Consider the following 26,710-nt stretch of genomic DNA (forward strand, 5'->3'; position numbering starts at 1 on the left):
ATTCTCGTTCCAAATGCTATTGGAAAAGCAGAGTCCACATCATTGGATTTCTTCAATAGATGTAATTTTATTTTCTTGTAGTCGCAAATCAAAAAAACAAAACTGCCACTGAGCCAACACGTGTTTCGTCTTCCCTTAGACTTTGTCAAGGCTGAAAAACAAGATTTATATAATACTTGTATGATTACAGGATATAAATGGTAATCCTAGCATAAAAATCATATGTACTTTCAAACACAAGCTTCAAAGAAAACTGTGTCTAATGTACAGTAATAGGGTCTATAACATGTTGACCAAAATAAAATACTCATCTTAAGTATGGCGGATAATTAGCTAAAGATGAGACACTCAACACTGTATTCATAACTACAATTGATATGTACATAATCAAATCTGCGGAAAAGATCTCAATCTACTTATGAACCAGAGACGTTGATCAAGAATAAATTAAATTAATACGTGTATTAGATAAAATCCCAAAGGTATCACCAAGAGAGGCATACTAAGAAGAAAGAACACCCAATATTGTTGAAAGAATAACTGTGAGAGACACTACAAAAACCTGTGGGTGCCTCCTGATAAAATACTCCGTGGTCAGGACTCCCAAAGATTCAAACAATTAAAAAGAAGAAATAACACCCACCAAATGGCAAACAAACTCTTGATCAAAATATCCTTCCGGTACCAGGAAATGTCTCATAACCCTGCCCCTGTAATAGTCACAACTGTACGAGATAGAAGAACAAATGATAATAGATGACTCATCTGATAGTATCATAAATTTTCCAATACCCAAATGAAGGAACAAGACTGAACATAAATGGGGCATTGACAATTCTATATATACATAATAATACTCGCTATCAATGTCATATGAACGCCATATGAGAGTCACCTGGGCAATTCGTTATAATCAACAAAATCCGGCTTATAATAGGTTGTGTTCATATTCTAGCGCACCAACCACAAGCCAGACGTTAACCCTAGGGTAGAGTATGTAAATATAAACCACCAAAACGTACTCACTTAGTATGCACCAACTGTTTCTTAAAAGATGGTGGCACGTTTCAAACAACGTCAATATATCTCTAAAGTATTTGATGTATCTGAAAGCGACACAAAAAAAAGAGGGGGAAATAATATGTAGTTCAATTGGTGGCTCACTCATCATCATTTATAGCTTAAAACCAAGTCTCACCTTCACAATGAATCAATTCTAAGTGTGTCGACTCTATACAGTAGTAGAGTAGACATTAGAGTGTGGAGAGACCGCAACCTTGATAAGTTCAAATCTGGAAAATTTAAAAGACGCCCTTTAAATAATCTACTCGAAACACACATGTGTAATCTATTATTGAAACTGCATCTCATCTCTTAATCGACTCACCGTAGTGCAATGCAGTTCTCTCCCTTACTCCCGCTGCTCCTGACAGTGTTTGCAGAGGATTAAGTACCACGACCCCTCCATGTTTATAAAAGGACGCCGTACGTGGCAAACGCGTCTCGCCACCTGATACACCATGTGATCCAATAGTGACAAAACGATTTACACTGTTTACTTGAATTAAGTACGCTTAACACTAGCGCCATATTGGAGGTGCCAGAAATGTATCAACTTTAACTGTATTTGTTCTAAAATGCTGTCAAATTTAAAACGACCTCAAATCATGTCCGTAATTGATCCGTCAGTCTTACAGTATATTTTAACAGCGCCGAAACCTCATCCGTAGCAATATTATTAAAACCTGAATCTTCCATCTCACTTTGTTTAAATCGCTAACCAAAGTGAAACACATAGTATAACAAAATATTTAATTCTATAAATTTCTAAACAGCATGAGTATGAAGTACACAGCAATCCAATACGGCTCAATAACCCAAGTATTACATTGGATTAGTGCATCCGTGACCTGTCATTAAAACCCTCCGTTCAATATCTTTGAATGCAGATAGAAAGGAAAACAAAAGACAGTGAAAAGTTACACACTGAAAAATTAAATTGGATGAATCGAGGAGAAAAGACAGAGATGGAGAATTAACCTAAACGTCTCATAGGATAAAAAACTGCACATTCTATTTCATATTACAGTACATCAATTATCACAGAAACCCTCTCATAGAGTCTACTTATTATTAATGTTTTGAAAAAGCTAGTTTTTGAAATGTAATTACAAATTAACATCTCATACGATCATTAAGCCATTTTATAACACACAATGTGTTCACTATATAGGAATTATTGTGATTAGTCACACAGCAATAGAAACACCGACATGGTTGTTTTTTAAATTCTATACTTAGATTGTGTATCACTTGCTATTGATGACAATCTGCAAAAGATGTTAATGCAAAACACCTATAGAATCTTAGTCTCTTAAGAAGTACATGTAAAAGGATGGCAATACAGTCACTTAAAGTCTCAATCTTGTAAAAATACATGTAATTCCCTGTCCACATTTAATCCCAGGTCCACAGACCTCAGTTTAATAAGCCACCACAATTCCAATTTTCTGAGGGCCAATGTGCGGTCCCCACCTCTGGAATTTGCTTCCGCAACTGCTATTCCTTGGAACCTGATATTAAGTACTTCTGCTTTATGATGTATACTATTTTAGTGGACCGCTAAAGGGTAATTCCTGTTGTTATTTCGAATTGCCCTAATGTGTTCTTGAATACGTTCTTTAAGGGGTAGAATTGTACTGCAACATCGATCAAACAACACTGGCAGACAATGCAGTAAACAGTACATTAGTGTTGCAGTTAAAGTAATGGCAAATTCTAGGAGTCTGTTCAGTGTTGTAGGTAAAAAAATGTTATCTTGCCAAGCCTATATATAAAAGTATGGAAAAGAATAAAAATGGATAATGTAAATCAAATGTCCAAACTGTTACAGCAGGAAATAAATGCAAATCAAAAGTCACAATCCTGGAAGTACTTACATTCTGCATGAGACGAATACCTAGCAAATTTGATCTGGGATATGCCAATAACTACAGACTTGTTTAAAAATCTATTAATAAAATACCAAAACATCTATTACTGCTTCTGGATAAAGACTCTTTTGCATAAAGAAAACATGCATGGCTATTAATGAATGGGTATGCGGAATCTGACCATGGCAACGTCCCGAACTCACACGAACCCCTAAAATGCCTGTTATTAAATTGTCGTTCAGCAACGAAACATGCATCTGACATAGCTGCTCTCATCATTAACAAGCAAATCGACCTGGCCTTCCTCACTGAAACTTGGCTCAGTGAATCATCTTCACCTAATTTAGATCTCCTAGTTCCTCCTCAATATAACATTGTCAGATTAGACAGACCTAAGAAAGTGGGAGGAGGGATAGCTTGCATCCACAGGTCTGAGATCGAGGTCAGCCAATTCCAATCTGACCCCCTAGAGTCTTGTGAATACCTTGGTCTCAACATAAAAGCAGCAAACAACCAAAGATGCAACATGCATACGTTCTACCACCCTCCTGGAGATAACGCAAAGTTCTCAGAACAACTCATGGAGATCATAACAACCAACTCTAATCCTGATGCCCACAATATATTCCTTGGTGACTTTAACCTCCACTGGGAGGACGGCAATGACAAACTAGTTAACTCACTGAAAGACTTCCTCACCGAGCTAAACCTTACACAAGCTTGCACATATCCCACTCACTCACAGGGAGGGACCTTAGACTGGATTATTTCAAAGAATAAAGAGGCTTCAATTCTCGCTACTGACCCGTGTGATTGGTCCGACCATCACGCCATAACCTTTGCGATAACCACATTGAAAAAGGGCAGGACCATACAACCCCGCAAGGCCAAAAAACTGGTCCGAGACACAAAAGAGGCCAATATGGAACTATTGGTGGAAAGATGTGAGAAAGTCTTGAAGGCACCAAACAACAGACTGAATGTCAGCGAGTTAACGGAGCACTACTTAACTTCAATAGGAAATATCGTCAATGACACCATGCCTCAGACACTGAAAAGAGTATCCGAGAAACCTAAAAATCCTTGGTTCAGTGAGTCACTAAATGAGGACAGGCGTAAATTGAGAATGGCCGAAAGGAAATGGAGACAACATCCCTCCTCTCCCGAGCTCATAGCCCTCAGGAATACCAGAAGCCAGTATAACAAGAAGATAATTAAATCCAAAAAAGATTTTATAAAAGCCGAACTTGACAATGCCTCAAACAGACCCCGGAAACTCTTTGAGATCCTAAAACAACAATCGAACAAGCTAGCTAAAACAGTTCACGAGAATCCAAATACTCCCTTAAGTTGTGAGGAATTCTCTACATTTTTCATGGAAAAAACGAAAATGCTTGAGGTGGAACTCACAACGGCCGCAATCAACATCTCGACCCCTACCTCACCTACAGAAGAGGCCAATGAGCCAACAGAGAGTCCCCAAACAAAAAATAAGGCAAAATGGGACACATTCGAACTGTATGACCAAGATAAGATCACCAAAACGCTAATGGAAATCAGACCGAACAACCACTATCAGGACCCTCTACCGGCAAAGTGCGTTAGAGTAATTAGCCATACCCTAGTCCCGATCTGGACTGACATAATAAATGCCTCACTTACCCAAGGGACCCTGCCCGACTGCCTAAAAACAGGCCAGGTTGTGCCCATCATCAAAAAACCGACAGCGGATGCAACTGACCCGAACAACTATCGACCAGTGACCAACATACCTTTATTGGCCAAAACTATTGAGAAGTGCGTACAAGTCCAACTGAGTCAACACATTGCTAAGTTCTCATTACTAGACGATTGCCAATCTGGATTTAGAGCTGGGCATAGTACTGAAACTGCGATCCTGCACATTGTGGATGACGCCCTACAAGCCCTAGACAGAAATCAAGCATGCCTACTGATTCTCCTAGACCTGTCATCTGCATTTGACACGGTAAATCATGAAATGCTGATGACCAGGCTACAAGAAAGGATGGGCTTATCGGGAAATGTACTGAATTGGTTTAGATCTTTCCTGCAAAATAGGACCCAACGTTTCCTGGTCAATCAAGCGACCTCTTCCCCTTGTCCTACTGCCGTCGGGGTCCCACAAGGTTCAACACTATCCCCAGATCTATTCAACCTATATGTTGAACCTCTTACGGAGATCCTTCGGGGATCACAGATACCCTATCACATGTATGCAGATGACACGCAAATATACATAAAGATCGCCTCCCGAGATGACATTGACCTAATGAACAAGACACTAAAGAGAGCTCTACAGTGGTTAACTACGAACCATTTGAAACTAAATGCCCATAAAACTGAATTCCTGTTAATCTCCCCGACAAAGAACCGTCCCGAGGTACAGGAATTGACGAAACTGGTGACAGCACTGAACTGCACCCCGACCCTAGTTAAGTCAGCTAAATCACTTGGAATTACCTTGGATGAGAACCTGGACATGAAAGACCACATAAACTCAATGGCCAAGGGTGCCCGCTTCCATCTGAACTATCTAAGAAAATTGAAACCATACATCTCAAAGACGGACCTAAAACTAGCTGTACAATCCCTAGTTATTTCGAGGATTGAATACGGTTGCACTACGTTAGCGGGTCTACCGAAAACATCCATAGCACCGCTAAAAGCCTGTCTCAATGCAGCGGCAAGACTGATCACGGGATCGAGGAAATTCGACCACATATCCCCTCACCTGAAGACGCTAAACTGGCTACCCTATGAAGCCAGAATTCAAATGAAGATTGCTTGTATTACCCACAGAGCAGTTCACTACAACATGCCGAGATACCTTGCCAAGAAAATTAAGCTATCAGGAAGCAACAGACTAACGAGAAGCGCTAAAGAACTGCTACTGAGGCCAGCCTTTTTCCGTAAGAAAAAGACCTACAACCGAGCGTTCTCAGGAGCCGCCCCCAGAGTCTGGAATTCACTACCTCCTAACATCAGGAAGATTAAAAACTTGATATCATTCAAACGCGAACTGAAGAACTACTTGATGAGCAAATACCTCTCTTAGGGAAGAATAATGGTTACTGATGTGAATATCTTCACCAAAGAGAGACAGCCTCGACTGGAACTTCCTGAAGATCAACTATCTGCTATCAGATTGATTCCATGTTATACATTGGACACACACGTTACTACTAACTTAAACCACAGGGATCTGATATCCATAACTCTCAGACAATACGATGTACCCTCTACCTCACTTTGTTTTATTGCCTAGGATCCCGGATACATGGCAATACTTTTTACTCCTTAATGCTATTTACACATGATATTTGCACTGCTATGCTATACAACCCTACCTCACTCACCCCCTAATACTAATTGGATAGGCCGAATAACTCTTACTTATAATCCCCCTTATAGCTGATCGCCTTAGACCTTATACCCATGTATATCTGTTGTTACTATTGCCTCCATAATTGTCTGTAACCTATCCTTACATGTGAAGCGCTCTGATACCCACGGGTCTTGTCCGCGCTATACAAAACTCTATAAATAAATAAATAAATAAATAGGTGAAAGCCTTTTCATATCTTCAAACTCCTTGGTCTCTGAAGCATAAAAATATTTTTATAAAAGCTTGGTTTGGTGCTTTCCCCGACTTATGTCATGTAATGCCTTGGCTTCAAACAGTGGAACTGGCGCTCTGTCGCATATGTAAATTGGGAGAAGAGAACATTATTAATTTGCTGTATGTATGCCCGAAACTTAAAACTTAAAGAAAATCGATACCTAAGCGGCATTTTAACTTGCGAGGAATAAAGACTTGTAGACAGCCACTGATACGATGTCTGTATTCAGACGATATAATACTGAACTCCGCTTTTGTAAAGTTTTTATTAATATTAAAAACAGAATTAGAGCAGCAAAATCAAAAGGGCCTCCTTCAAAGACCGCCTAGACAACAATTCACACAACAGCAAAGAGCTCTTCAACATCGTGAAGGAACTCTCCAACACCAACGACGTCCCACCTTCGCAATACCTGTGTGACTCGCTGGCCACCTTCTTCCACTGCAAGATCGCAGACATCCACGACAGCTTCAATGCCACGTCCGCCCCGACTACCACCGAGACCTCCGCCCCCACGACCACCATCCACACCAACCGCCTGCTCGCCTGGACCAACATCACCGATGAATACACCATCAAGATCATGAACACCATCTACACCGGATCTCCGTCAGACCCATGCCCACACCACATCTTCAACAAAGCCAGCACAGCCATCGCACCCCATCTCTGGAAAGTCATCAACCTCTCCTTCGAAACAGCAACCTTCCCGGAGAGCTGGAAGCACGCCGAGACCAATGCCTTACTCAAGAAACCCAACGCGGACCCCAAGGGCCTCAAGAACTTCCGGCCCATCTCCCTGCTCCCTTTGCCGGCGAAGGCCATTGAGCAGACCGTCAACAAACAACTGACCCGCTACCTCGAGGAGAAAAGCATCATGGACCCTTCCCAGTCCGGGTTCCACAGCAACCACAGCACCGAAACTGCCCTCATCGCCGCCACCGATGACATCAGGACCCTGCTAGACAACGGAGAAACAGCGGCCCTTACCCTTCTGGACCTGTCAGCCGCCTTCGACACGGTCTGCCACCGCACACTACGGACACGCCACCACGACGCCGGAATCCAAGAGAAGGCCCTGGACTGGACCACCTCCTTCCTCTCCGGCAGAACACAGAGCGTCCGCCTTCCCCCCCTTCCACTCCGAAGCCACTGAGATAACCTGTGGTGTACCCCAGGGCTCATCCCTCAGCCCAATGCTGTTCAACATCTACATGGCACCACTCTCCCATGTCACCCGACTGCACAACCTCAACATCATCTCCTATGCTGACAACACCCAGCTGATCCTCTCCCTCACCAAAGACCCCCTCACCGCCAAAACCAACCTCCAATAAGGAATGAAGGCCGTCGCTGAATGGATGAGGAACAGCCGACTGAAGCTAAACTCTGACAAAACGGAGGTCCTCCTCCTCGGATCCACCCCTTCGGCCTGGGACGACTCCTGGTGGCCGACCGCACTGGGAACAGCCCCAACACCCACCGACCACGCACGCAACCTAGGGGTCATCCTCGACTCCACCCTCTCCATGACTAAGCAGGTCAGCGCCGTCTCTTCCTCCTGCTTCAACTCCCTCTGCATGCTCTGCAGGATCTACAAGTGGATCCCCACTGAAATGAGAAAAACAGTTACCCAGGCCCTCGTCGCAGCAGACTGGACTGCGGAAACGCCCTCTACGCAGGAGCCTCGGCCAAACTCCTGAGATGGCTGCAACGCATCCAGAACGCCTCTGCACGCCTGCTCCTCGACATCCCTCGCCGCAGCCACATCACACCCCACCTGAGAGACCTGCACTGGCTCCCCGTCAACAAGAGGATAACCTTCAAGCTCCTCACCCACGCACACAAGGCACTCCACAACACCGGACCAGCGTACCTCAACCGAAGACGCAGCTTCTACACCCCCACCCGCCAGCTCCGCTCCACCGACCTCGCCCTCGCCACAGTACCCCCCCATCCGAAGAGCGACCTCCGGTGGCAGATCGTTCTCCCACCTCGCCGCCAAGACCTGGCACGCCCTCCCCACCACCTACGGCAGGCCCAAGACCTGCTGACCTTCAGAGGACTCCTCAAGACCTGGCTTTTCGAGCAGAAGCAGCATTCCCCACCCCCCAGCGCCTTGAGACCCTCACGGGTAAGTAGTGCGCTTTACAAATGCTATGATTGATTGATTGATTGATTGATTGATTGAGATGTAATATAGGATGTATATAAAATGTAATTTGTATGAAGAAATCGGTATTAAGTCTAACATTTGATAATATGAAAGTTTGGTTTATCTATTCATGTCTTTATTATTTTTTAGAACTGGATCTTTTTATAGTAGGAATGATTGGTACAATATTCTAAGATTGTAATTAATCAAACAATAAAGAATAAATTCAAACTGAAATGAATTCATTAGTAAGAGTTATGTTTGCTATTTAGTGCCTATGTATTATCAAATACTAAAAAAGGCACTTATATGTTGCACCAGTTGATCATTGAGAGCATCTTAATTAAATTGATAAACCTTAGAATATCTTAGCACATGAAAGATCCAGGAGCTTCTTTTTAATGTAGATAAATATAAACTTATTAAACCACAATAGTACGAAAGACCATGAGAACTGATCATTATTTGAATATACACAAAGCTGCAGTTCTTAGGAACATTTTCTTCAACTGAAGAAAGAAAAAATGAAACTGTTTCTTTATTTATACCATCTCATGTAAAAGAAACTTCATTAGTGATTTGGCAATTGAGCCCTCATTTGATTTTAATAATTTATACAAGGAAGTACAAGGATCTGAAAACCAGTTGCCCTTTTGATGGCTCTGTTGGGTGGGAGAGTTGGTCAATTGTGAATTCAATGAGGGTACCTTTAATGATGAATTGTTGTTGATTCCATGATGAAGAAACAAATATTTATATTGTCAATATTCATGAATGTTGAGTTAATGGGGAAACTGAGAGGAATGCAAGGAAGAGAAAATCAGCAAAAAAGGTATATGCGCATGTAACGTATTTTGGCAAATAAACATTTGGGCTGGTTGTGGGCCTGCATGGGGGACCAGATTGAAAATATGTGTGTGTATGGAAAACTCTATAGAGACATACCAGGTTACAAAGCTTTGGAAGGATCTACAGTGGTATTACAAGGCAGAGATGTTTGCCTGAGGGTGCACACTGGAAGATCCAATGCAGAATAGATGGTAATGTAGCGATGAGAAGAGGCAGGGTGAGGAGGGCATGGCATAGAATAGTACAGCATAAAAAGGAGATGCGACTGCCTTATTTCATTTATTGGCTGTATGGTGGTCCCGTAGGGAAGGCTTTTGGCTATCCATATATGGTAGACGGGAAGGTGACTCTAGAAGACTCTGCACAGCAGGGATGCAGACAAGCTGAGAAGAGAGGGGAAGACAAAGGTGGGAAGTTGTCACGGGGTGGCTCCGAGGGAGAATGGGTACCAGGGCTGAATGATGAGCAGTGGTTAGTTAGGGTCTTGAGCTCAAATTTCTACCTCCCATTGTGTGTGAGGGAGTCCCTAAAGAGGGCAGTCCTCTAACCTCTCAGTGATTTTGTTCTGTTACCATTCTGGTGTACCCTGGAACTGGCCTGCCTACCTTCAGCTTTCAGAGTATTGTTATTTGTAGGGTACATTTTCAGGCTAATCTGGCTAATCTTTCAGACATTCTGGGCTGGGTAGACCTCTCCTCTGTCACCAGATGTGATCTGATCATCACTGACAAGAAACCTCTTTCCAAATCCTCCTCTAACTGGGAACAGAAAAAGATCTGTATTGATGATCAACATGAGCACTGTATTTAGTGACTTTATCCAGCGCACATGGTTTTGCGCTGTGCTATTATCAGACTTTTCCATCTAAGAACCTGAAGGACAGGGAGAGGAAGTTGGTGCTGAATGTTTTGGAAACAAAGAAAATATAACTCTTGCTAAGGGGGGTGCCCCCTCATCTGGGCATCTTTGCACAAAAAAGGAAACGTGTTTCTAGAGTTGGAATTTCAATCTTAAGTGCTTTCGGTCACCTACTGAAAGAAAAAAATTAGTTTCCCCGGCATAACACTCTAGGGAGCACAAACTCCAACCGGTGCAAAAAACGTAGCAAACATCCAGTTTCTATGATGCCGTGTCTCAAATACCATCCTTAGGATTGAATCCCTCATCATCGACTGGGTTCCCTTTGACTTCCTCGTCAATGACCCTGAGGAGATTATTGTCGTCGATGACAGCGCCATTGATGACGAACCCATCATCACCAACAGAATCAACTACCCACTTCAAGGATGTCCCTTATTCTGCTGTCAAAAAGGACCCGAACAATGTTGACTGTGACAAATGTAGGGGTTGTGCCAACAACACTGTTAATGATGAATTTTCCGATGACAGCTACCTTTTCACCTATAAAAGTCACTGCAAGCCTACTTGCCCAGCTTTTGGACCAAGAATCCTTGGAGTCTGCCTTGGAGTCCTGCTCAACTTGATGTGAGGATCAAGCCCTACATTAAAAGTTCAATTATCAGGACTACTAGTGTGAACCCCAGTCCTTCGTAGCTGCCAACCCTCCTCACTCTGATGGGCCCAGTTATGGTGGACCTATTGGACAACCACCCTTTGTTCCTTCTCTACCTGTGCTTCCACCATCTATGCCTCCTCCACCACCTCCAGTGGACACCCCTCCCAGAGTTCTCAAACTACCACTCTTCTTGCCAGCTCCTAAAATCATTGCAGATTAAAACTCATTAGATTCTGTGTATTCTGATTTGGTGGAAGAAGGTGTACTCGCACAGAAAGATGATGGAGATGATCTGGACTAGAATGGTTATATGTTATCCAACGAAGGTGATAAATTGCCCATACAACAAGATTCCCCTCCAGATGACAAAGCCTGGTTTCGTGCTCTAATGAATAGCACCACCCCGGGCTTATTTTATTTTAAATTGGGGGTGGGGGGGCATTCGGCCACCCCCAGCCCAGGGTCCGCCACCACCCCGAGACTTTATTCTAAATTATTTGCGGAGGTTTCATGGATCCCACCCACCACAGCCTCGGGTAACCCCACTCCCCGGGGCTTTTATAGCTTTAGTCCTTGGGCGGCACAGGTGCTCCCCCGGGACATTGCAGTTTTCTATGACTTGGCAAGAGCACTGCTTCCGCCAAGCCATAGCAAACTCTGCTCTGCTTCGAGTAAGCAACTGCATTTTCTGCTCTCGCTTACTCAAAGCAGAGCAGAATTGCTTTTGGACAGAGAGAGCTGCAAATTCAGCAGCTCCCTCTGTCCAAAAGCAATGCCGGCTCCCGCAAGAGGTGGGAAACCGGCAGGGACCATGGGAGCCTTCAGGCTCCCCCTGTTGTCCTCAACGTTGAACAAAATGGGTGCCCTTGGTGGGACCAGGACCCCTAGACTACAGGGCCGGGGGATGGGGTCTCGGGGGTGGGGGCTCCCTTGCTTTATAATTTAAAAACAGTAAAGGGAAGGCCCGAGGAGATGGAGTCCCTGGGGCCAGAATCGGCCCTGGGAAGGGAGGCCATGCGCACACCCTTCCTTTAATTGAAAATAATTAATTTAAAAGAAATGCAGGGCCCGGAGGAATGGGGTCCCCGGTGCCGCGTGACCCCTCTCTCCATTCTAAAAATGCCTGGCCCTGGGAGATGGGGTCCCTGGGGCCAAATACTGGCCAGGAAAGGGGGGCACACAGCCCCACTTCCTTTATAATTTAAAAGAAAATGCTACTGGCACAACGCCAGAGGCCCCGCACCCTTTCTACAGCACTCTGCAATCGCACCTCCTGGTATGCTGCTGGTTGGGGGATGAAGTCTCCTTGGCTGCAGAAGGTCCTTACAGGTCAACAAGACCTCCTGTTACCTCCAGTAAGTCCCACACAGTGGGTTTGCTGAGAGGTTGTCAGAGGCCACACACCCTTTCTCCACCACTCTGCTTACACAGCCTCTCTGTGCAGTGCTGCTGGGTGTATGACGTCCCCTTGTTTCTTGAGGCCCTCAGGACTAAAGTGGAATTCTTCCCCCAACCAGTAGTGCTCCAGAAGGCGTGTTTGGAGAGTCGTGGAGAAAGGGGGTGTGGCCTCAAACAACCTCTCAGCAGTCCCGCTGTGTGGGACTTACTGGAGGTAACAGGAGGGCTTTTGGCACCCAAGAACCCTCTAGAGCTAAGAGGACTTCATCCCCCAACCAACAGTGCGCCAGGAAGCGCATTCTCAGAGTGGTGGAGAAAGGAGGCATGTCCCAGAAGACCTCTAAGCAATCGCGCTGTGTGGGACTTACTGGAGATAACAGGAGGAGTTGTTGGCCTCCAAGGACGTCCTTGTGGGCCAACTGCCTCTCCTGTTACCTTTAGTAAGTCCTCTTTCTCTACCACTCTGCAAACACGCCTCCTGGCGCACTGCTAGTTGGGGGATGAAATCCCCTTGGCTGCTGAGGGTCCTTGGTGGGGTGGGGGGGGGGGGACAACACCTCCTGTTACCTGCAGTAAGTCCCACACAGCGGAATTGCTAAGAGGACTTTGGAGGCCACGCCTCCTTTCTCCACCCCTCTGCCCATGTGCGCGGTACATGTGAAAACTAAAAATTAGGTGCACAGCTAGACCATGTAACATTTACCCCTTGCAGATAGTTTTGCCCCTGGAAACGCCCGCAGATTTAATTCTGTTAACAGAAGGTGTGTGTTTTCAGGGTGGGAGGAGGAAGGAAAATATTTAATTGTACTATAAGGAGCACTTTTCCTTTCAGGAGAAAGTTACGGAAAGCTAAATGCTCAAAAGCACTGTTGTCACGTTTTCAGATTCTAAATGTTCCCCCTCACTGAAATTTTGCACACATGCAAATATTCCTGGAATATTACTGCAACAGTCATACAATTTTCCAGCAGTACTTTGCGTATCGCATGGAAATTGAGAATTAACTAAAAAGTAATACTACTGGATCAGTTTTCTGATTTTCTTCCTCTGCTTTTGTGAATCGGGTCCTAGATTGTTTAGTAATACAATTTAAAGACAGGCACACCTTTTAATATCACAATTGTGAGATACTTTAATGAGGCAGACAGTTTTCGAAGTAGTACTGATTAAACGTTTTGTTTTTTGCAGGACATTTGAACTATGTGTGTTTGTGTGTGTGTGGAGCGAGTGTGTGTGTCTGTCTGTCTGTCTGTCTGTCTGTCTGTTTGTCTGTTTGTTTTCGGTTTGTCTGTGTCATGTATTACCCACACTGTGGAGACCGGCTCAGTCTTCATAGCGTGGGTTAACCTTGACGGAACCAGACAAACACTATCTTTATGAGGACCAGTCCCAGGATTGTGTTTAGGTAGTTTCAAGCGAGTGTTTTAAAAAAACTAAATGTGTAGTTAGACTTGTTTCGGTGCACTTTATAACCGACCCTACTATCAAAGTGCACCTGGAGTTAGAATAGTAATTACACCGTTCATTACAGTCAATGGCCGGTCCTCATAAGTATAGGTATGTTAAGTTTTGTGTGTGTGTTTTCTTGGGTAAAGACTGGTATAAGTGGGATATAAGGCCTTGAGCAGATTAAATAAACCAAAACTTTCATTAGTGTCATTCTACAGCGTATAACTTTGCATTGTTTTCAGTCGGTTCTCCTTTTTTCACTGTATATTTCTGTAACATGTCAGTTTATTGCTCTGTATTTAAATTGTTGCGCAATCTTCACAGTTTCATAGCACTTTGGCATCTCTTAATGGCCTGGAGGTTCATCTCAAGGAGACTTCCCCCAAAGAGCACTCATCGGCAAACAAAGCAACCTACTGCTATACCCACTATGACTCTATTCAGCATGTGCTCACTGGTACGTTCAGTTTTTTAACTTTCTTTGAGCTGTGTAGTGTTGTGTAATCCATGTGACCCAGAAATAGTTCAAGCTGTAATAAGTGTTCACTTTTCAAACTGTGAGGATCATTTATCGGAGAATTACATTTAAAGCCTTAAACAATCTGGCTCCGCACTGTGGATCGAAAGTATTAGTTTTAAGATCACAGGGCTCAAATTACTTCAGCTTTCCAGGCTTTACAAAGCAGAGAATATGTTGCAGGAATTGTTTCTGTCTTGGCCCCTACCTTGAGGAACTTTTCCCCCCAGTTACGATTAGAAACTATTTTCCTGAGATTTGAGTAAATTCTGAAATACTGGCTATTCACGATGGCATTTGAATAGCATTATATGTCCTTGGTTGTTCGCTCCCTACAGGGCCAAGAAACCGTGGGTGGACATGCCCACTACAAAGGATTTTCTGTCTCAGTGCATTAGGTATTAATATTTCAGTAGGGTGACAAGAAAGAATTTTGTGGAAAATTCAAGTACAGTGAGGGGGGAATATCCTGTCAAAGCTGGGTTAGCGTGCGGTCTACGAATTAAGTCTTGCTTTAGTATTGTTTTAGTATTGTATTGTTTATGTATGCTCTTCTACTTGTTCACTGCTAGAAGCATTCCAGAGACTGGGCAAATATTGCACTTTATGGCAGCCCAACGGGCATATTCAGTGCAAACTAAATAAAATTTTGTAATTGCTCGCATATCTAACTAAAATGCTATTGGTGAGTTCGAGCATGTACAGTAAATGGGGGTAAAAAGTAATCGCTAGGTGCAAATGCCCACCACGTGAACATGTTGGAGCTGAAAGTATCCATTTCATATATAGAGACCTTCCCCCCGAAGCAGGCGAGAGGTCGGGTAGGTGAAAAAATCTGTCCCTCCCATAAAACTATTGTGACAGCCAGCACTCTCTCGTTATGACTTATGGAGCACTCTGCTTATACTGAATAGATAGGACCACTACTTGGGTCCTTTGAGTTGCACTACTTGATTCAATAAGGCCACCATTTCACCCTTTTGTTTTTCCCATTACCTCAACCACTCCTTTATTGTCCTGAAGAAGCGCAAAGGATCTCCTCCTAAGACCACACTATAGCCTGAAACATGTCGACCCCATCCTGTTTTTTAAATAAACAAACACTGCACTTGTCTAGCTCTGAGGGCCATAACTACCCTCGAGCAGCACTCAACCATTCGGTATTTTAAACCATGACAGAGGGATATCTCTCATTCAATTGGTCTACCTTAGATACCCTCTGTTCATTTTTTTTTACTGTCACCTCTCACATGACACTGCACACTGACCCGCACACACCATACAGCTGGATCACAAAAAGATCTCCGACAAAGTGACCCTTCGGGGGATTGCATTGCAGTGCCGGACCAACAAGGAGCACCGCCCCATGATGAAGCATAACATCCTTCGAAGTGTGTAAAGGCTCTCTGACTTTTTTCCATTCCTCTAAAACGACCCTTTCCTAAGTCTTATCTCAGGAACAGTGATTCCCCTTAGTGACTTAATAACACAGGCAACACCATAGCATATTCCTTTACAGCAGTGGTCTTCAATCTTTTGTATGCCCACCCCTCTTAATCCCCACCCCTGTATACAAAAAAATCATTGGGGCCCCCCAGATTTTTCATAATTATTCTATAAAATTTGCAATTCTTAAATATGTCTAGACTTATTTAAATATTACAGTTATGTTAAACCTTTTAAAAATCCAATCAAATACATGATTACCAAATGAACTGTTTTTGTTAGCGAGGCCTTATTAACTTGTAAAAGTATCCACAGTGTCATTATCCAAAATGGGGCGGAGAGGTTTGAAGAATATTTAGAGTCCCTTCCCTTTTGACGGATGCTCCCAGCCAGGTATAAATGACAAAAGATGTTAGTAATGGCCCATTTCAGAATAGCTCACTGCTGCCATTTGTTTTCAGCTACAACAAAGCACTGCTATCGGCATGCTTGTAGGAAGCTGGCTCTTTATGTGATATATGAATAAACTGATATACAGTTTAAGGAGGCCATAGGTTCCCTTATAGACTTAACCAAGTGGAGTGCAAGACATCTACAAATAGACACAATGATCAATAAATGACACACGAGTCAAGAAGGAGATCCAGACCGATTTATAAAAATAGTAAGTATCTTTATGTATGTTTAGGCATCAGTTAGAAATTGTTCAGTCAAGTATGTTTTTAAATATAAATTCTTTTCAGTTCAAAAAGTAGACAGAATGCAATTTTTGAGTTCTGTAATGTTATCCTATGGAAAGAAGAACAAGTTCTGCAAACAAGTATAGTACAGCGGCTTACGGGACCAATCTCCAGCATTTAAGGTGAGTGGTGGGCAAGGTATAAGTCGGCATCAACAGTACACCACCAGCAGCATGAGGGCTTCCGAGTGCCGGGTGCAAAACAGCGTTGAGAGCCCAATGTTATTCAGTCTCTGCGAAAAGAGACTGCAGGCTCTGGCTGGCCAGTCGGGCTGACCCAGCAGGGGGGCTCAAGTCTTGCGATACTCTAGATGTAGGGACACCGTTGGTGCTCTTCTCAACAACCCTGGGGAAACGGGTGTAGAGATGTCGGGTTTTTCCTTACCGGGGTCAGTCGCAGTACAGTGGCCCTGCGTGCAGAGGCTGCAGGCGACATCGGAGGGTCCACGAGGGGTGGAAGCACGATAGACTCAGGCTTTGGAGGGCTGAGGGACCTTGATGGCACCATAGAACAATGGGTGCAGTGGTGGCTTCAGGTGTTGAGTTTTAGCGGTTTCGAAGGCCTCAAAGTCCTTTCTTTTAGAGTGGCTGCAAGATGCAGGGAACAGGTCCACTGTCGCACGGTATGTCTTGGTTCTTTATCGAAGGCATGCAGTCCTCACAAGTTTCTGGTGTCCACAGCTGGAGAACAAATCGACTTTGGCGCAGGTTTTGACGAGGGATGCAGACAAGCCGGTTGGGTTGCTACCAGGTCAGCGGCTTCTCTCTGCTCTGCTTTTTGGGGTGCTTTGATGTCCTTTCTTTTCTTTAATTGTCAGGATCTGCTTCGCTGGTGCCAGGGACTCCCTCTCCCCGTACTGGAATACTGGATTTAGGGGAGTTCTGGTAGTAGCCAATGGGCTACTGACCCTTAGGGTGACTACGCACTCTATATGACCACTTCCTTTGGGAAGTGGGCATAACCCTGTCTGAGAATTCCTAAGTAGGTCATCACAAAGATGGCTACTTCTGAAAAATTGTGAACACCTTAGTGTAGCCCATCTTGAGGGTGGTACTAGCCTGGAGGTGGTACGTCTACCTGAATAGCTAATTTTCCCGCCTGCCCAGGTGCCAGGGGGACCTGGACAAGGGGGTGCGGCATCCTCTCCTGAAAGTGGAGGCAGACTCTCATTCCAAAGGCGGCAACTCTTTGATGGTTGCCACCCTGGGAGGCTAATCTGCAAGTCATCCTGTGGGAGAGTGTGTTACACCATGTTCCTGGACAGGCTTTTGTTCTGGGCCTCCTAAGAGTAGAGGCTCTTACCCTAGGAGGTCAGAACAGTGTCTCGGGTGGCAGGCTGGCAGAAACCAGTCAGGGAGCACACCAGAGTCTGGTAGGATTTCAGGGGGCACTTCTAAGGTGTCCTCTGGGTGCATGTATTGTCAAATCCATCTAGAATCGGTGAGGATTTATCAATACAAGATTTCTGATACTAAATATCCCTATTTTGAGTGAAGCCATCATGTAGCTGGGGAACTCGTTTTCACCAGTGATAAGCACGTGTTTTAAAACGGCTTTCCTATGCACTTGCATGGCAGTAATAGGACTGACCAGCACATGGGAATATCCACTCCTGCAGGTATTCCCTTACATGTAATATTCAGCACCCTGTCTTCAGGCTGTCAGGCCTGCTGTAGGAGTAACTTTCAAATATCGCATACAGTGTTAGGGGACATGGCACACAGGGATGTGCGACATGTTGTGTTTGCACTTTTGTCTGCCCAAGACACGCATCCTGCAATGGCATTCTTGCATGTGCATGGTGAGGGGTCTCTTAGGGTGGCACAAATCATGCTGCTACCATTATAGACCCTCTTTAATACCTCAGGCCCTAGGTACCAGGAGTACCATTTACTTAGGACTTACAGAGGGTGCTAAAGGGTTTTGCCAACTGGGGAAACAATTGCATAGTTTTGGGAAAGAGCCCTGGCACTGAGGACCTGGTTAGCAGGAACCCACTGGACTTCCAGTCGAGTTACCAGGAAAATAGTGGCGGTGACCATGTCCAAAAGGGCTACTTTCCTACAATGATGCTTCTTTTAACCAGAGCCTGGGGCCTCCCTGGGACCAGTTAAGACCCCTCACTTTGAAGACCCCTGCTTTAACCTCGTGCGTGCTCATGACGGGTCCACGCCATCATGAGCCACAGGAGAGGTGTGCTCATGCCAGCGTGGAGCCGTCATGCAACTGCCGCTCCACCTACGCGGCACTAATTCCCAGCCTGTGCGGGCAAATTAGTGAGTGGGCGGGGTCATGATGGCTCCACTCCGTCATGGGCACACGCCGCCCGTGACTCATGATGGCATGGAGCCATCATTAGTACTGGAGTGCCGCGCTCAGCCCCCTGCGCCACGGCAGAATTCGCGCTGCGGCAAAGGGGTGCTCTTCCCCTACCATTTTGCTGATATCGTTAAAACTATGGGAAGGGCATGCTTCCTCCAGGACTTCTTCTTGTATGTAAATGAGATGGATAAAACCTAGATGTCGCAAGCACTGTCACTCTTCCCTTTGTCATATGATCTGTTGGCAGATATGTGGACTACACCACATGTATACGGCAGTAATTAAGCTCATGAGGGGTTCTTGTAAAGTGATGCATAATATGGACAGAAGGTTCTGTGAAACTTATTTTCTTCAGATGAATCTGTCCAGTGATGTATCCTACCCTTCCATTGCTGGTGGAATCTGCACACAGGTTGAGTATGCGAGTGAGTCAGGAGGATTTGTCAACTTTATGCTGATTGTTCTCCCCATTATTAACATCTTCTCTTCAGCCCCTTAGCTACCATCCCAAACATACTCTGGGTCTCTCCTTTTTAGTTCTGTCGTTTGCCAAGACTTTTTGATACAACTAAAACTATATATAATATACTTACCTATATGTGTTTTCAGCCAGCCCTTTTCATCCATTGGTCTGTTGTTGTCTTTCCCAATCTTTCTTCAGCCCACTTGAGCATACAGAATGAGGCAGTTAGTTAGCCCTCGTTAGCCACTGGCTAACTTCAATGTGAGTGACTTGTGTTCTGCTCTTCACCAAAGAGCACACTTACACACAAAGTAATTTGTTCCCTTTATGATAGAGACTAAAATGACAGTGTTTGCTTTTTGAGACAAACTAATGTTTTTGCAGTTAGATGTTTTTTTCCCCACATATTGCCGCGGGCCCAGCACTTCCCCAACAATAAAGTTTTACAAAAGCAATGACGAATCAAAATAAGTAATGGCAAAGCCAAAAGGCTGGCAGCTAGCACACAAATTATTGCCATTGACAGTGCTTGTTTTAAATGAAGGGATCTGATAAAGATGTGAATCTCCACTGAGGAAAAGGGTGATCTGCTACGGTGATTCCCTGCCCATATTTCTTCCCCAATTTGCTGTATTTTTTCATCTAATCTTCTTTGCACTTGGACAACTTTTTCACTCTTCTTAAAGTTGAAGTTAGTATGTGTGCTGTTCCTTGCCAGAAGTCAGCGGTTGCTCTCACAGGAGAACGTGCAGGTCTGCAAGTCTCCAATGTCACAGGTACTGATGGTACTGATGGTGTTGTCATCCCCAGCTCCTGCACTCTTCAGGCACAGCTGTCTGACTCTGCCTTCACATGTTTGCTGAAGGAGGGAGCCAAAGGCGTGGTTCTGGAACTGCCACATAAATATGAGGCAGAGTTATCTAGGGCTCCTGGCTATCGCAGCACCAAACCATCTCAGCATAGGAATCTGCCTTGATGATGGCTGTCACGAACAACACTGTGGATGACACCTGAGAACACTAGGTGAGCCTTGATGTAGTTTATCTCAGTCGATAAGTTGAAAACTTCGGCAGCATACTGTTCTCATTCTGGTTGTAGACACCTTTGTCATAGCCTTGATGGAAAGCTGAGAAGCTGCAGACCAGCTTCTGGGTTCTACTGAACTGAGAAATTCCAAACTAGCTACCCAGCCAGTTTGCTAAATCCTTAACATGCACCAGTCAGTCAATTGCAATGGGCACCTCACAAATGAAAGGATGTGAATCTCGTCATGCCAACTCAGATTGTGTGGGTGGCTCTGGAGATGATGACAATTTACATTCTTCGAGAATGCATTTATGAGCCTGCTGCATGCTTTCTCCATTATCCCCTGCTATTTCCCTTTCATATAATGAAGACAGCCATATAGCTTGGCAGCCTCGCCCATCCCTATCCCTAAACCTGTGCCCACGTGTCCTGAAATAAACTCAGTAGATATGCAAGAAGCAAAAATTATAGCAATTGATGCTTCTTGAGAAAAAATAAAGGGTTCCATTGGCCCACTCCATCTTTGCATTTGGGAATCTTAAAACTCAGTTGATGGTGGTGACAGCTGGCTTCCTGAAAGCAATGGGGGTATGCCATATGAATCTGGAGGCAGACTCCTTTCACAGCTATAGCAAGAACATTCAACAGTTCAATCATCTGTCACTAAAGTATAGGAATGCTAATGCAATCATGACTAGCTGTGGATTGCAACTGTGGGGTGACGTTAATTTGAATGCTACTCTGCTGCCCCAACAGATCTGAAAGAGACACGTTCGTGATAGATTCCTTACCTTAGAATATCCCCAGGCGTCCGACTGGATCCGTAAAGATTTGCTGGCAGTACTGGTGGAGACAGCTGGCTTCCTGAAAGCAATTGTAGTATGCCATATGAATCTGGAGGCAGACTCCTTTCACAGCTATAGCAAGAACATTCAACAGTCAGTCATCTGTCACTGAGGTATAGGAATGCTAACGCAATCATGACAAGCTGTGGATTGCAACTGTGGGGTGACGTTAATTTGAATGCTACTCCGCTGCCTCAACAGATCTGAAAGAGACATGTTAGTGATCGATTCCTTACCTTAGAATATCCCCAGGCGTCAGACTGGATCTGGAAAGTTTTGCTAGCAGTACCCCTGAGCGTCAGTAGGTGGCGTAGTCCGGCTCCGATCCGTCGCTGGCGTCCTATGCGCCAAGATGACGTTACAGAGACTACTTAGGCGCCACCCATGCGCCCTGACGCCAGTTCTTTCTTTTTCCGCGCTAGTAAGCGCAGATCCGGTTTGGGACTTTTGTCTCTTGTTGGTCTTCTCTGGTGCGTAGGGATGCCGTGTTTTAAGTCCTGTGGGGCCTGCCGTTGCAATATGTCGGTGGTGGACCACCACGACGTCTGTCTCTACTGCCTGGAGCGCGACCACGACTCCCAGTCCTGTCTGGACTGCCGGGACATGGCCCGAAGGCCTTGAGGGAGCGGCGCCGGAAGTTGCTTGAAGTTCAGCACTCGTCCCAGCGCCGCTCGCGGTCCAGGGGCCGCTCTCACAAAAAGGAGTTGAAGAAGCATTGTCGCTCTCTGACCTCCTCCCCGTCGGTCCTCAGATGCGGACGAGGGGGACAGGGGTTCCGGCCCCGCGGCTCCTTCGGAGCCTGGGAGGCCCGCGGCCTACCCGCCTTACCCGGGTCCGTCAGCGACTCCCACACAGTTGCAAGAGTTTCTTGCTGCCATGGACCGCCTGTTTAGGCCTCGGGATCCCGCCGGTGCGCACTTGGGCCCCGCACGGTCCTGTGTCCCAATCCTGCGAGGCCGTCGACACCACCAGAGTCGCCGTTTCCGACGCCGTGTGTTCCGCCCCCAGTCCCTGCCCTGCCGCTGCGCTTGGCACCGCACACGGCGGAGGCTGAGGATGACTGGGAGGGGTCCGAGGACCCTCTTGCTCGTCAGTGCGACTCCGAGCAGGATTGAGCTGATGACTTGGAGGAGTCCGGCGGCCTTGACGTCTCTTCTGACCCGGGGTTTGCTTCTCCCCTGTCCACTATTGAGGAAGGTGCCTCGTATACGGTAGTGCTCCGTCGAGCAGATGAGGTCCTTAACCTTGATCTCCCTACGGTGGCCATGACAACTAATCTCCTCACCAAAGTGCTCCAGTCAGGGCCACTTCATCGGAGCCACTACTGCCTTTCAGTGATGCCGTCACTGATGTCTTATTGGACACTTGGTCGTGGCCGGCCACAGGGGAGCCTGTGGAAAAGAACGTCGCCAGGCGTTATTGCCCGGCGCAGGGTGATCCTGCCTTTCTGACCACTCATCCTACACCCGAGAGCCTGGTCATTTAAGCTTCGACGTCCCAGAGTGCCTTCGCCACGGCGCCGCAGGATAAGGACTCTAAGAAGCTGGAGCAGTTCTGCAAGCGGCTGTTCTCATTGGCCAGCCTGGGGCTGCGTTCGGTGAACACCGCATATCTATTAGGCCGCTATTCCCACGCGGTGTGGGATACTGTTGCTGAGGTGTTGCCCCTGTGTCCTGAAGAGGTCCAGACTGTCCCAGGCTGTGGCCGAGGGTAAGGATGCGGCTAAATGCACGATTCTTTGTGGCTTAGATACCACGGACTCTTGGTAGGGCGATTTCCACTACTGTGGCACTTCGTCACCACACCTGGTTGAGGTCTACCGGGTTCTCCCCGGATGTCCAGAGCTCGCTCATGGACATGCCCTTCGATGGCACTCGCCTGTTTGGGGATAAGGCCAACAGTGCGCTGGAGCGGTTTAAAGACTCGCTCTCTACTGCCAAGTCCTTGGGCCTTTCCGTCTACTTTTCACTCCTTTCGTGGCCAGGGAATAGGCGCCCCTGCCCATTTGTTTAATCAAAAGCCTGCGCAGAACCAAACTTAGCATGGACGTCTACGTGGAGGCCGCCATGGCGGCTCCGGGGGCCGGCATGAGGGCCAGTTAACCTCCGCCTCGCGACATGCGCATCGAAGCCTTCCTAGTCTGAGCTTCGGGCACAACCCACCCCGGTGGGTGGCAGGATTAGTCATCAACTTCTCTCACTTCCGACAGGTGGGTACTGCAACTCGTCCGGAGAGGATACTCTCTCCCCTTTAGAGTCTGCCCCCCCAGCCATGCCACCTCAGTTCCACCGCATGTCGGGGGATCACTTTGCCTTTCTCCAGCAGGAAGTCATGGCCCTCTTGTCCAAGGGGGCAATTAAGCACATTCCTGGTCCAGAAGTAGGGCGTGGTTGTTATTCCCACTACTTTCTGGTCCCCAAGAAGGACAAGGGGGGCTTGCCCCCATCTTGGACCTCAGGAACGTCAATCGCTTACTCCGGAAGGAGAAGTTCAAGATGTTGACTCTGGCTCAGGTCTTGGCTGCCCTCGACCCTGGAGACTGGATGGTAGCTTTGGCCTTGCAGGACGCCAATTTTCACATCCCCGTCCTGCCGGCCCACCAGCGTTACCTGCGGTTCATGGTGGGCCAGGAGCATTTCCAGGTTGCCATGCCCCCTTCGCCCTTACCAGGGACCCTCGGGTGTTCACGAAAGGGATGGCGGTGGTCGCAGCTCATCTGCGCGGGTCAGGGGTGTCAGTCTTCCCCTACCTCTACGACTGGTTGTTGAAGGCGGGCTTGCCCCAAGCAGTCGTCGCCCACCTTCAGACTACGGCCGACTTCCTGCATTTGCTGGGGTTCTCCATCAACATGCCGAAGTCGCACCTAAGTCCCTCTCAGAAGCTCCCCTTCATCGGAGTGGTTCTGGATTTGACGCAGTTTCGGGTTTATCCTACCGAGCAGCAAGTCCGGGATATTCAGGCTATGATTCAGATTTTTCAGCCTCTATCCCGGGTTTCAGTCAGGATGACCCTCCGTCTCCTGCGCCTGATGGCCTCCTGTATCCTTCTAGTGCCAGATGGCATATGCGGGCTTTGCAGTGGGACCTGAAGTTCCAGTGGACACAGTATCAGGGCAACATGTCCGATCATATCCAGATCTCGGAGGGCACTACACGACAATTGTAGTGGTGGCTCACGAATCGCGATAGGGTCAATGGCATATCCCTCTTTCTTCCCCAACCGGAGCACACAGTGGTGACGGACGCGTCCCTCCTGGGATGGGGTGGACATTTGGGAGAGGCGGAGATCAAAGGCCTCTGGTCTCCGGCGGAGTCCCGGCTCCATTTCAACCTTTTGGAGCTTTGGGCGATCCGACTTACACTCTAGGCATTCCTTCCCTCTGTCCGGGGAAGTGTGGTACAGGTGATCACAGACAAAACCACCGCAATGTGGTACTGCAACAAACAGTGCGGGTGGGGTCCTGGACCCTATGTCAGGAGGCTCTTCGCCTCTGGACATGGCTGGAACATCAAGGCATTACCTTGGTGGTTCAACACCTGGAAGGCTCTCTGAACGCCAGGGCGGATTAACTCAGCCGCCAGTGCTTGATGGATCACGAATGGCGTCTGAACTCTGACGTGGCGCAAGGTCTCTTTCTACATTGGTGAGAGCTTTGGTAAGATCTATTCGCTATCAGTTCTGCACGTTGGAATTTCCAAGGCGGCAATCGCTAGGCGACGCTTTTCGTTGTGAGTGGAGCTGCGGTCTGTTATACGCCTTTCCGCCTATACCACTTCTGCCCAGAGTGCTGAAGAAGATTCGGCGTGACCGGGCCCAAGTCATTCTTGTGGCTCCGGATTGGGCACAAAGATACTGGTATCCCAAACTACTCATCATGGATCCCCCGATCCAACTGCCTCTCCGGGAGGATCTTCTGTCGCCGCAGCAGGGGACGGTCCTCCACCCGAACCTGTCCAGCCTCCATCTCCATGCGTGGAGATTGAGCGGCGACAGTTGACAGCTTTCGATCTTCCTCCTGAAGTACGTGATGTCATTCTAGCAGCCAGGCGTCTCTCCACAAAAACGGTATACGCCTGCAGGTGGACCAAGTTTGTGGTATGGTGCACAGCGAAGGCTGTGGATCCCCTTTCTGCCCCTCTTTCCGAGGTCCTTTTATTCCTTCTTTCTTTGGCCCAGCAGGGCTCTCCTCTGGGCACTATCAAAGGTTATCTTTCGGCCATCTCCACCTTTCTACGGCTTCCTGATCAGCCTTCTCTCTTGAAGTACCCCGGTTTTTAACCGTTTTCTGAAAGGCATTACGCACATGTTTCCTCCCCTGCCGTTCATCATGCCTCAATGGGACTTAAACCTTGTCTTGACTTATCTGATGTGCGCTTCCCTTGAGGCGCTTCATAATTGTCCTTTGCGACTTCTCACTCTCAAGACGGCTTTCCTGGTAGCTATCACCTCTGCCAGAAGAGTGAGTGAGCTCCAGGCTCTTTCTTCTAAACTCCTTTCCTTTCTGTTCATCCAGACAAGGTGGTTTTAAGGACCCGTCCTTCTTTCTTGCCAAAGGTTGTCACGCCCTTCCACATCGGGCAGACCATCACTTTGCCCATTTTCTTTGCGCCTCCGCATCCTTCCAAAGAGGAAGAGAGGCTCCACATTCTGGACCCAAAACGTGCGCTCTACTTCCACCTGAGCCGCACACAACAGTTCCGGGTGGATGACCAGCTCTTTGTTGGCTACATGGGTGCCAAAAAAGGTCGGGCCGTGCACAAACGGACCATCTCTCGGTGGGTCGTTCTCTGCATCAAGGCCTGTTATTCGTTGGCTAAGAAAGAGCCTCCTGTGGGGCTGCGTGCCCATTCCACCAGGGCAACTGCAGCAACTACTGCCTTGGGATGCGGCATTCCCTTGCAGGACATTTGTCAGGCAGCTACGTGGGCCTCGCTGCACACGTTTACCAAGCATTACTGCCTTGACAGTCCAGTCCGGAGAGACGGCTTCTTAGGCCGTTCTGTTCTCTGTGACTTTCTGGTGTAATCTTATTCACAGACCCACCACCGGGGTTGGTATTGCTGGGGTATCTATTCGAAGGTAAGGAATCTATCACTAACGTGTCTCTTTCAGATGCACAAGTTACTGCTTTTTTTTTTTTTTTTTTTTTCAGAGTTTTATATAACGCGAACTAGAACCGAACCGAATCAGTTATCAGAGCGCTTTACATAGCACCAGTTACGTTACATGAGGACACACTTTCATTTTAGGCACGGGGAGATTAAGTGATTTGCCCAGAATCACAGGGGGTTTTTGGCGTAGTTACCGAGACTCGAACCGAGTTCCCCAGGTCCGAGGTCGAGCACCTTAGCCGTTAGGCCAACCCCTCTCCCCCTGTTCTTTGAACTGATTACTAGGGTTAAGGACATCC

At 46.7% G+C, this 26,710-nt stretch overlaps 1 protein-coding gene across 2 annotated transcripts in view; it reads left to right on the forward strand.

The window, feature by feature from the left end:
• Positions 1-26,710, forward strand: part of HPS4 (HPS4 biogenesis of lysosomal organelles complex 3 subunit 2) — a 287,681-nt gene that overhangs the window by 222,684 nt on the left and 38,287 nt on the right. For both annotated transcript variants that reach the window (XM_078667309.1, XM_078667310.1), the window contains exon 12: positions 14,266-14,398. In XM_078667309.1, the coding sequence (XP_078523435.1) occupies positions 14,266-14,398 (133 nt within the window). The remainder of the gene's footprint in view (positions 1-14,265; positions 14,399-26,710) is intronic.

Source organism: Lissotriton helveticus, chromosome 11 (genome assembly GCF_964261635.1).
Source record: "Lissotriton helveticus chromosome 11, aLisHel1.1, whole genome shotgun sequence".
Lineage (NCBI taxonomy): Eukaryota > Metazoa > Chordata > Amphibia > Caudata > Salamandridae > Lissotriton > Lissotriton helveticus.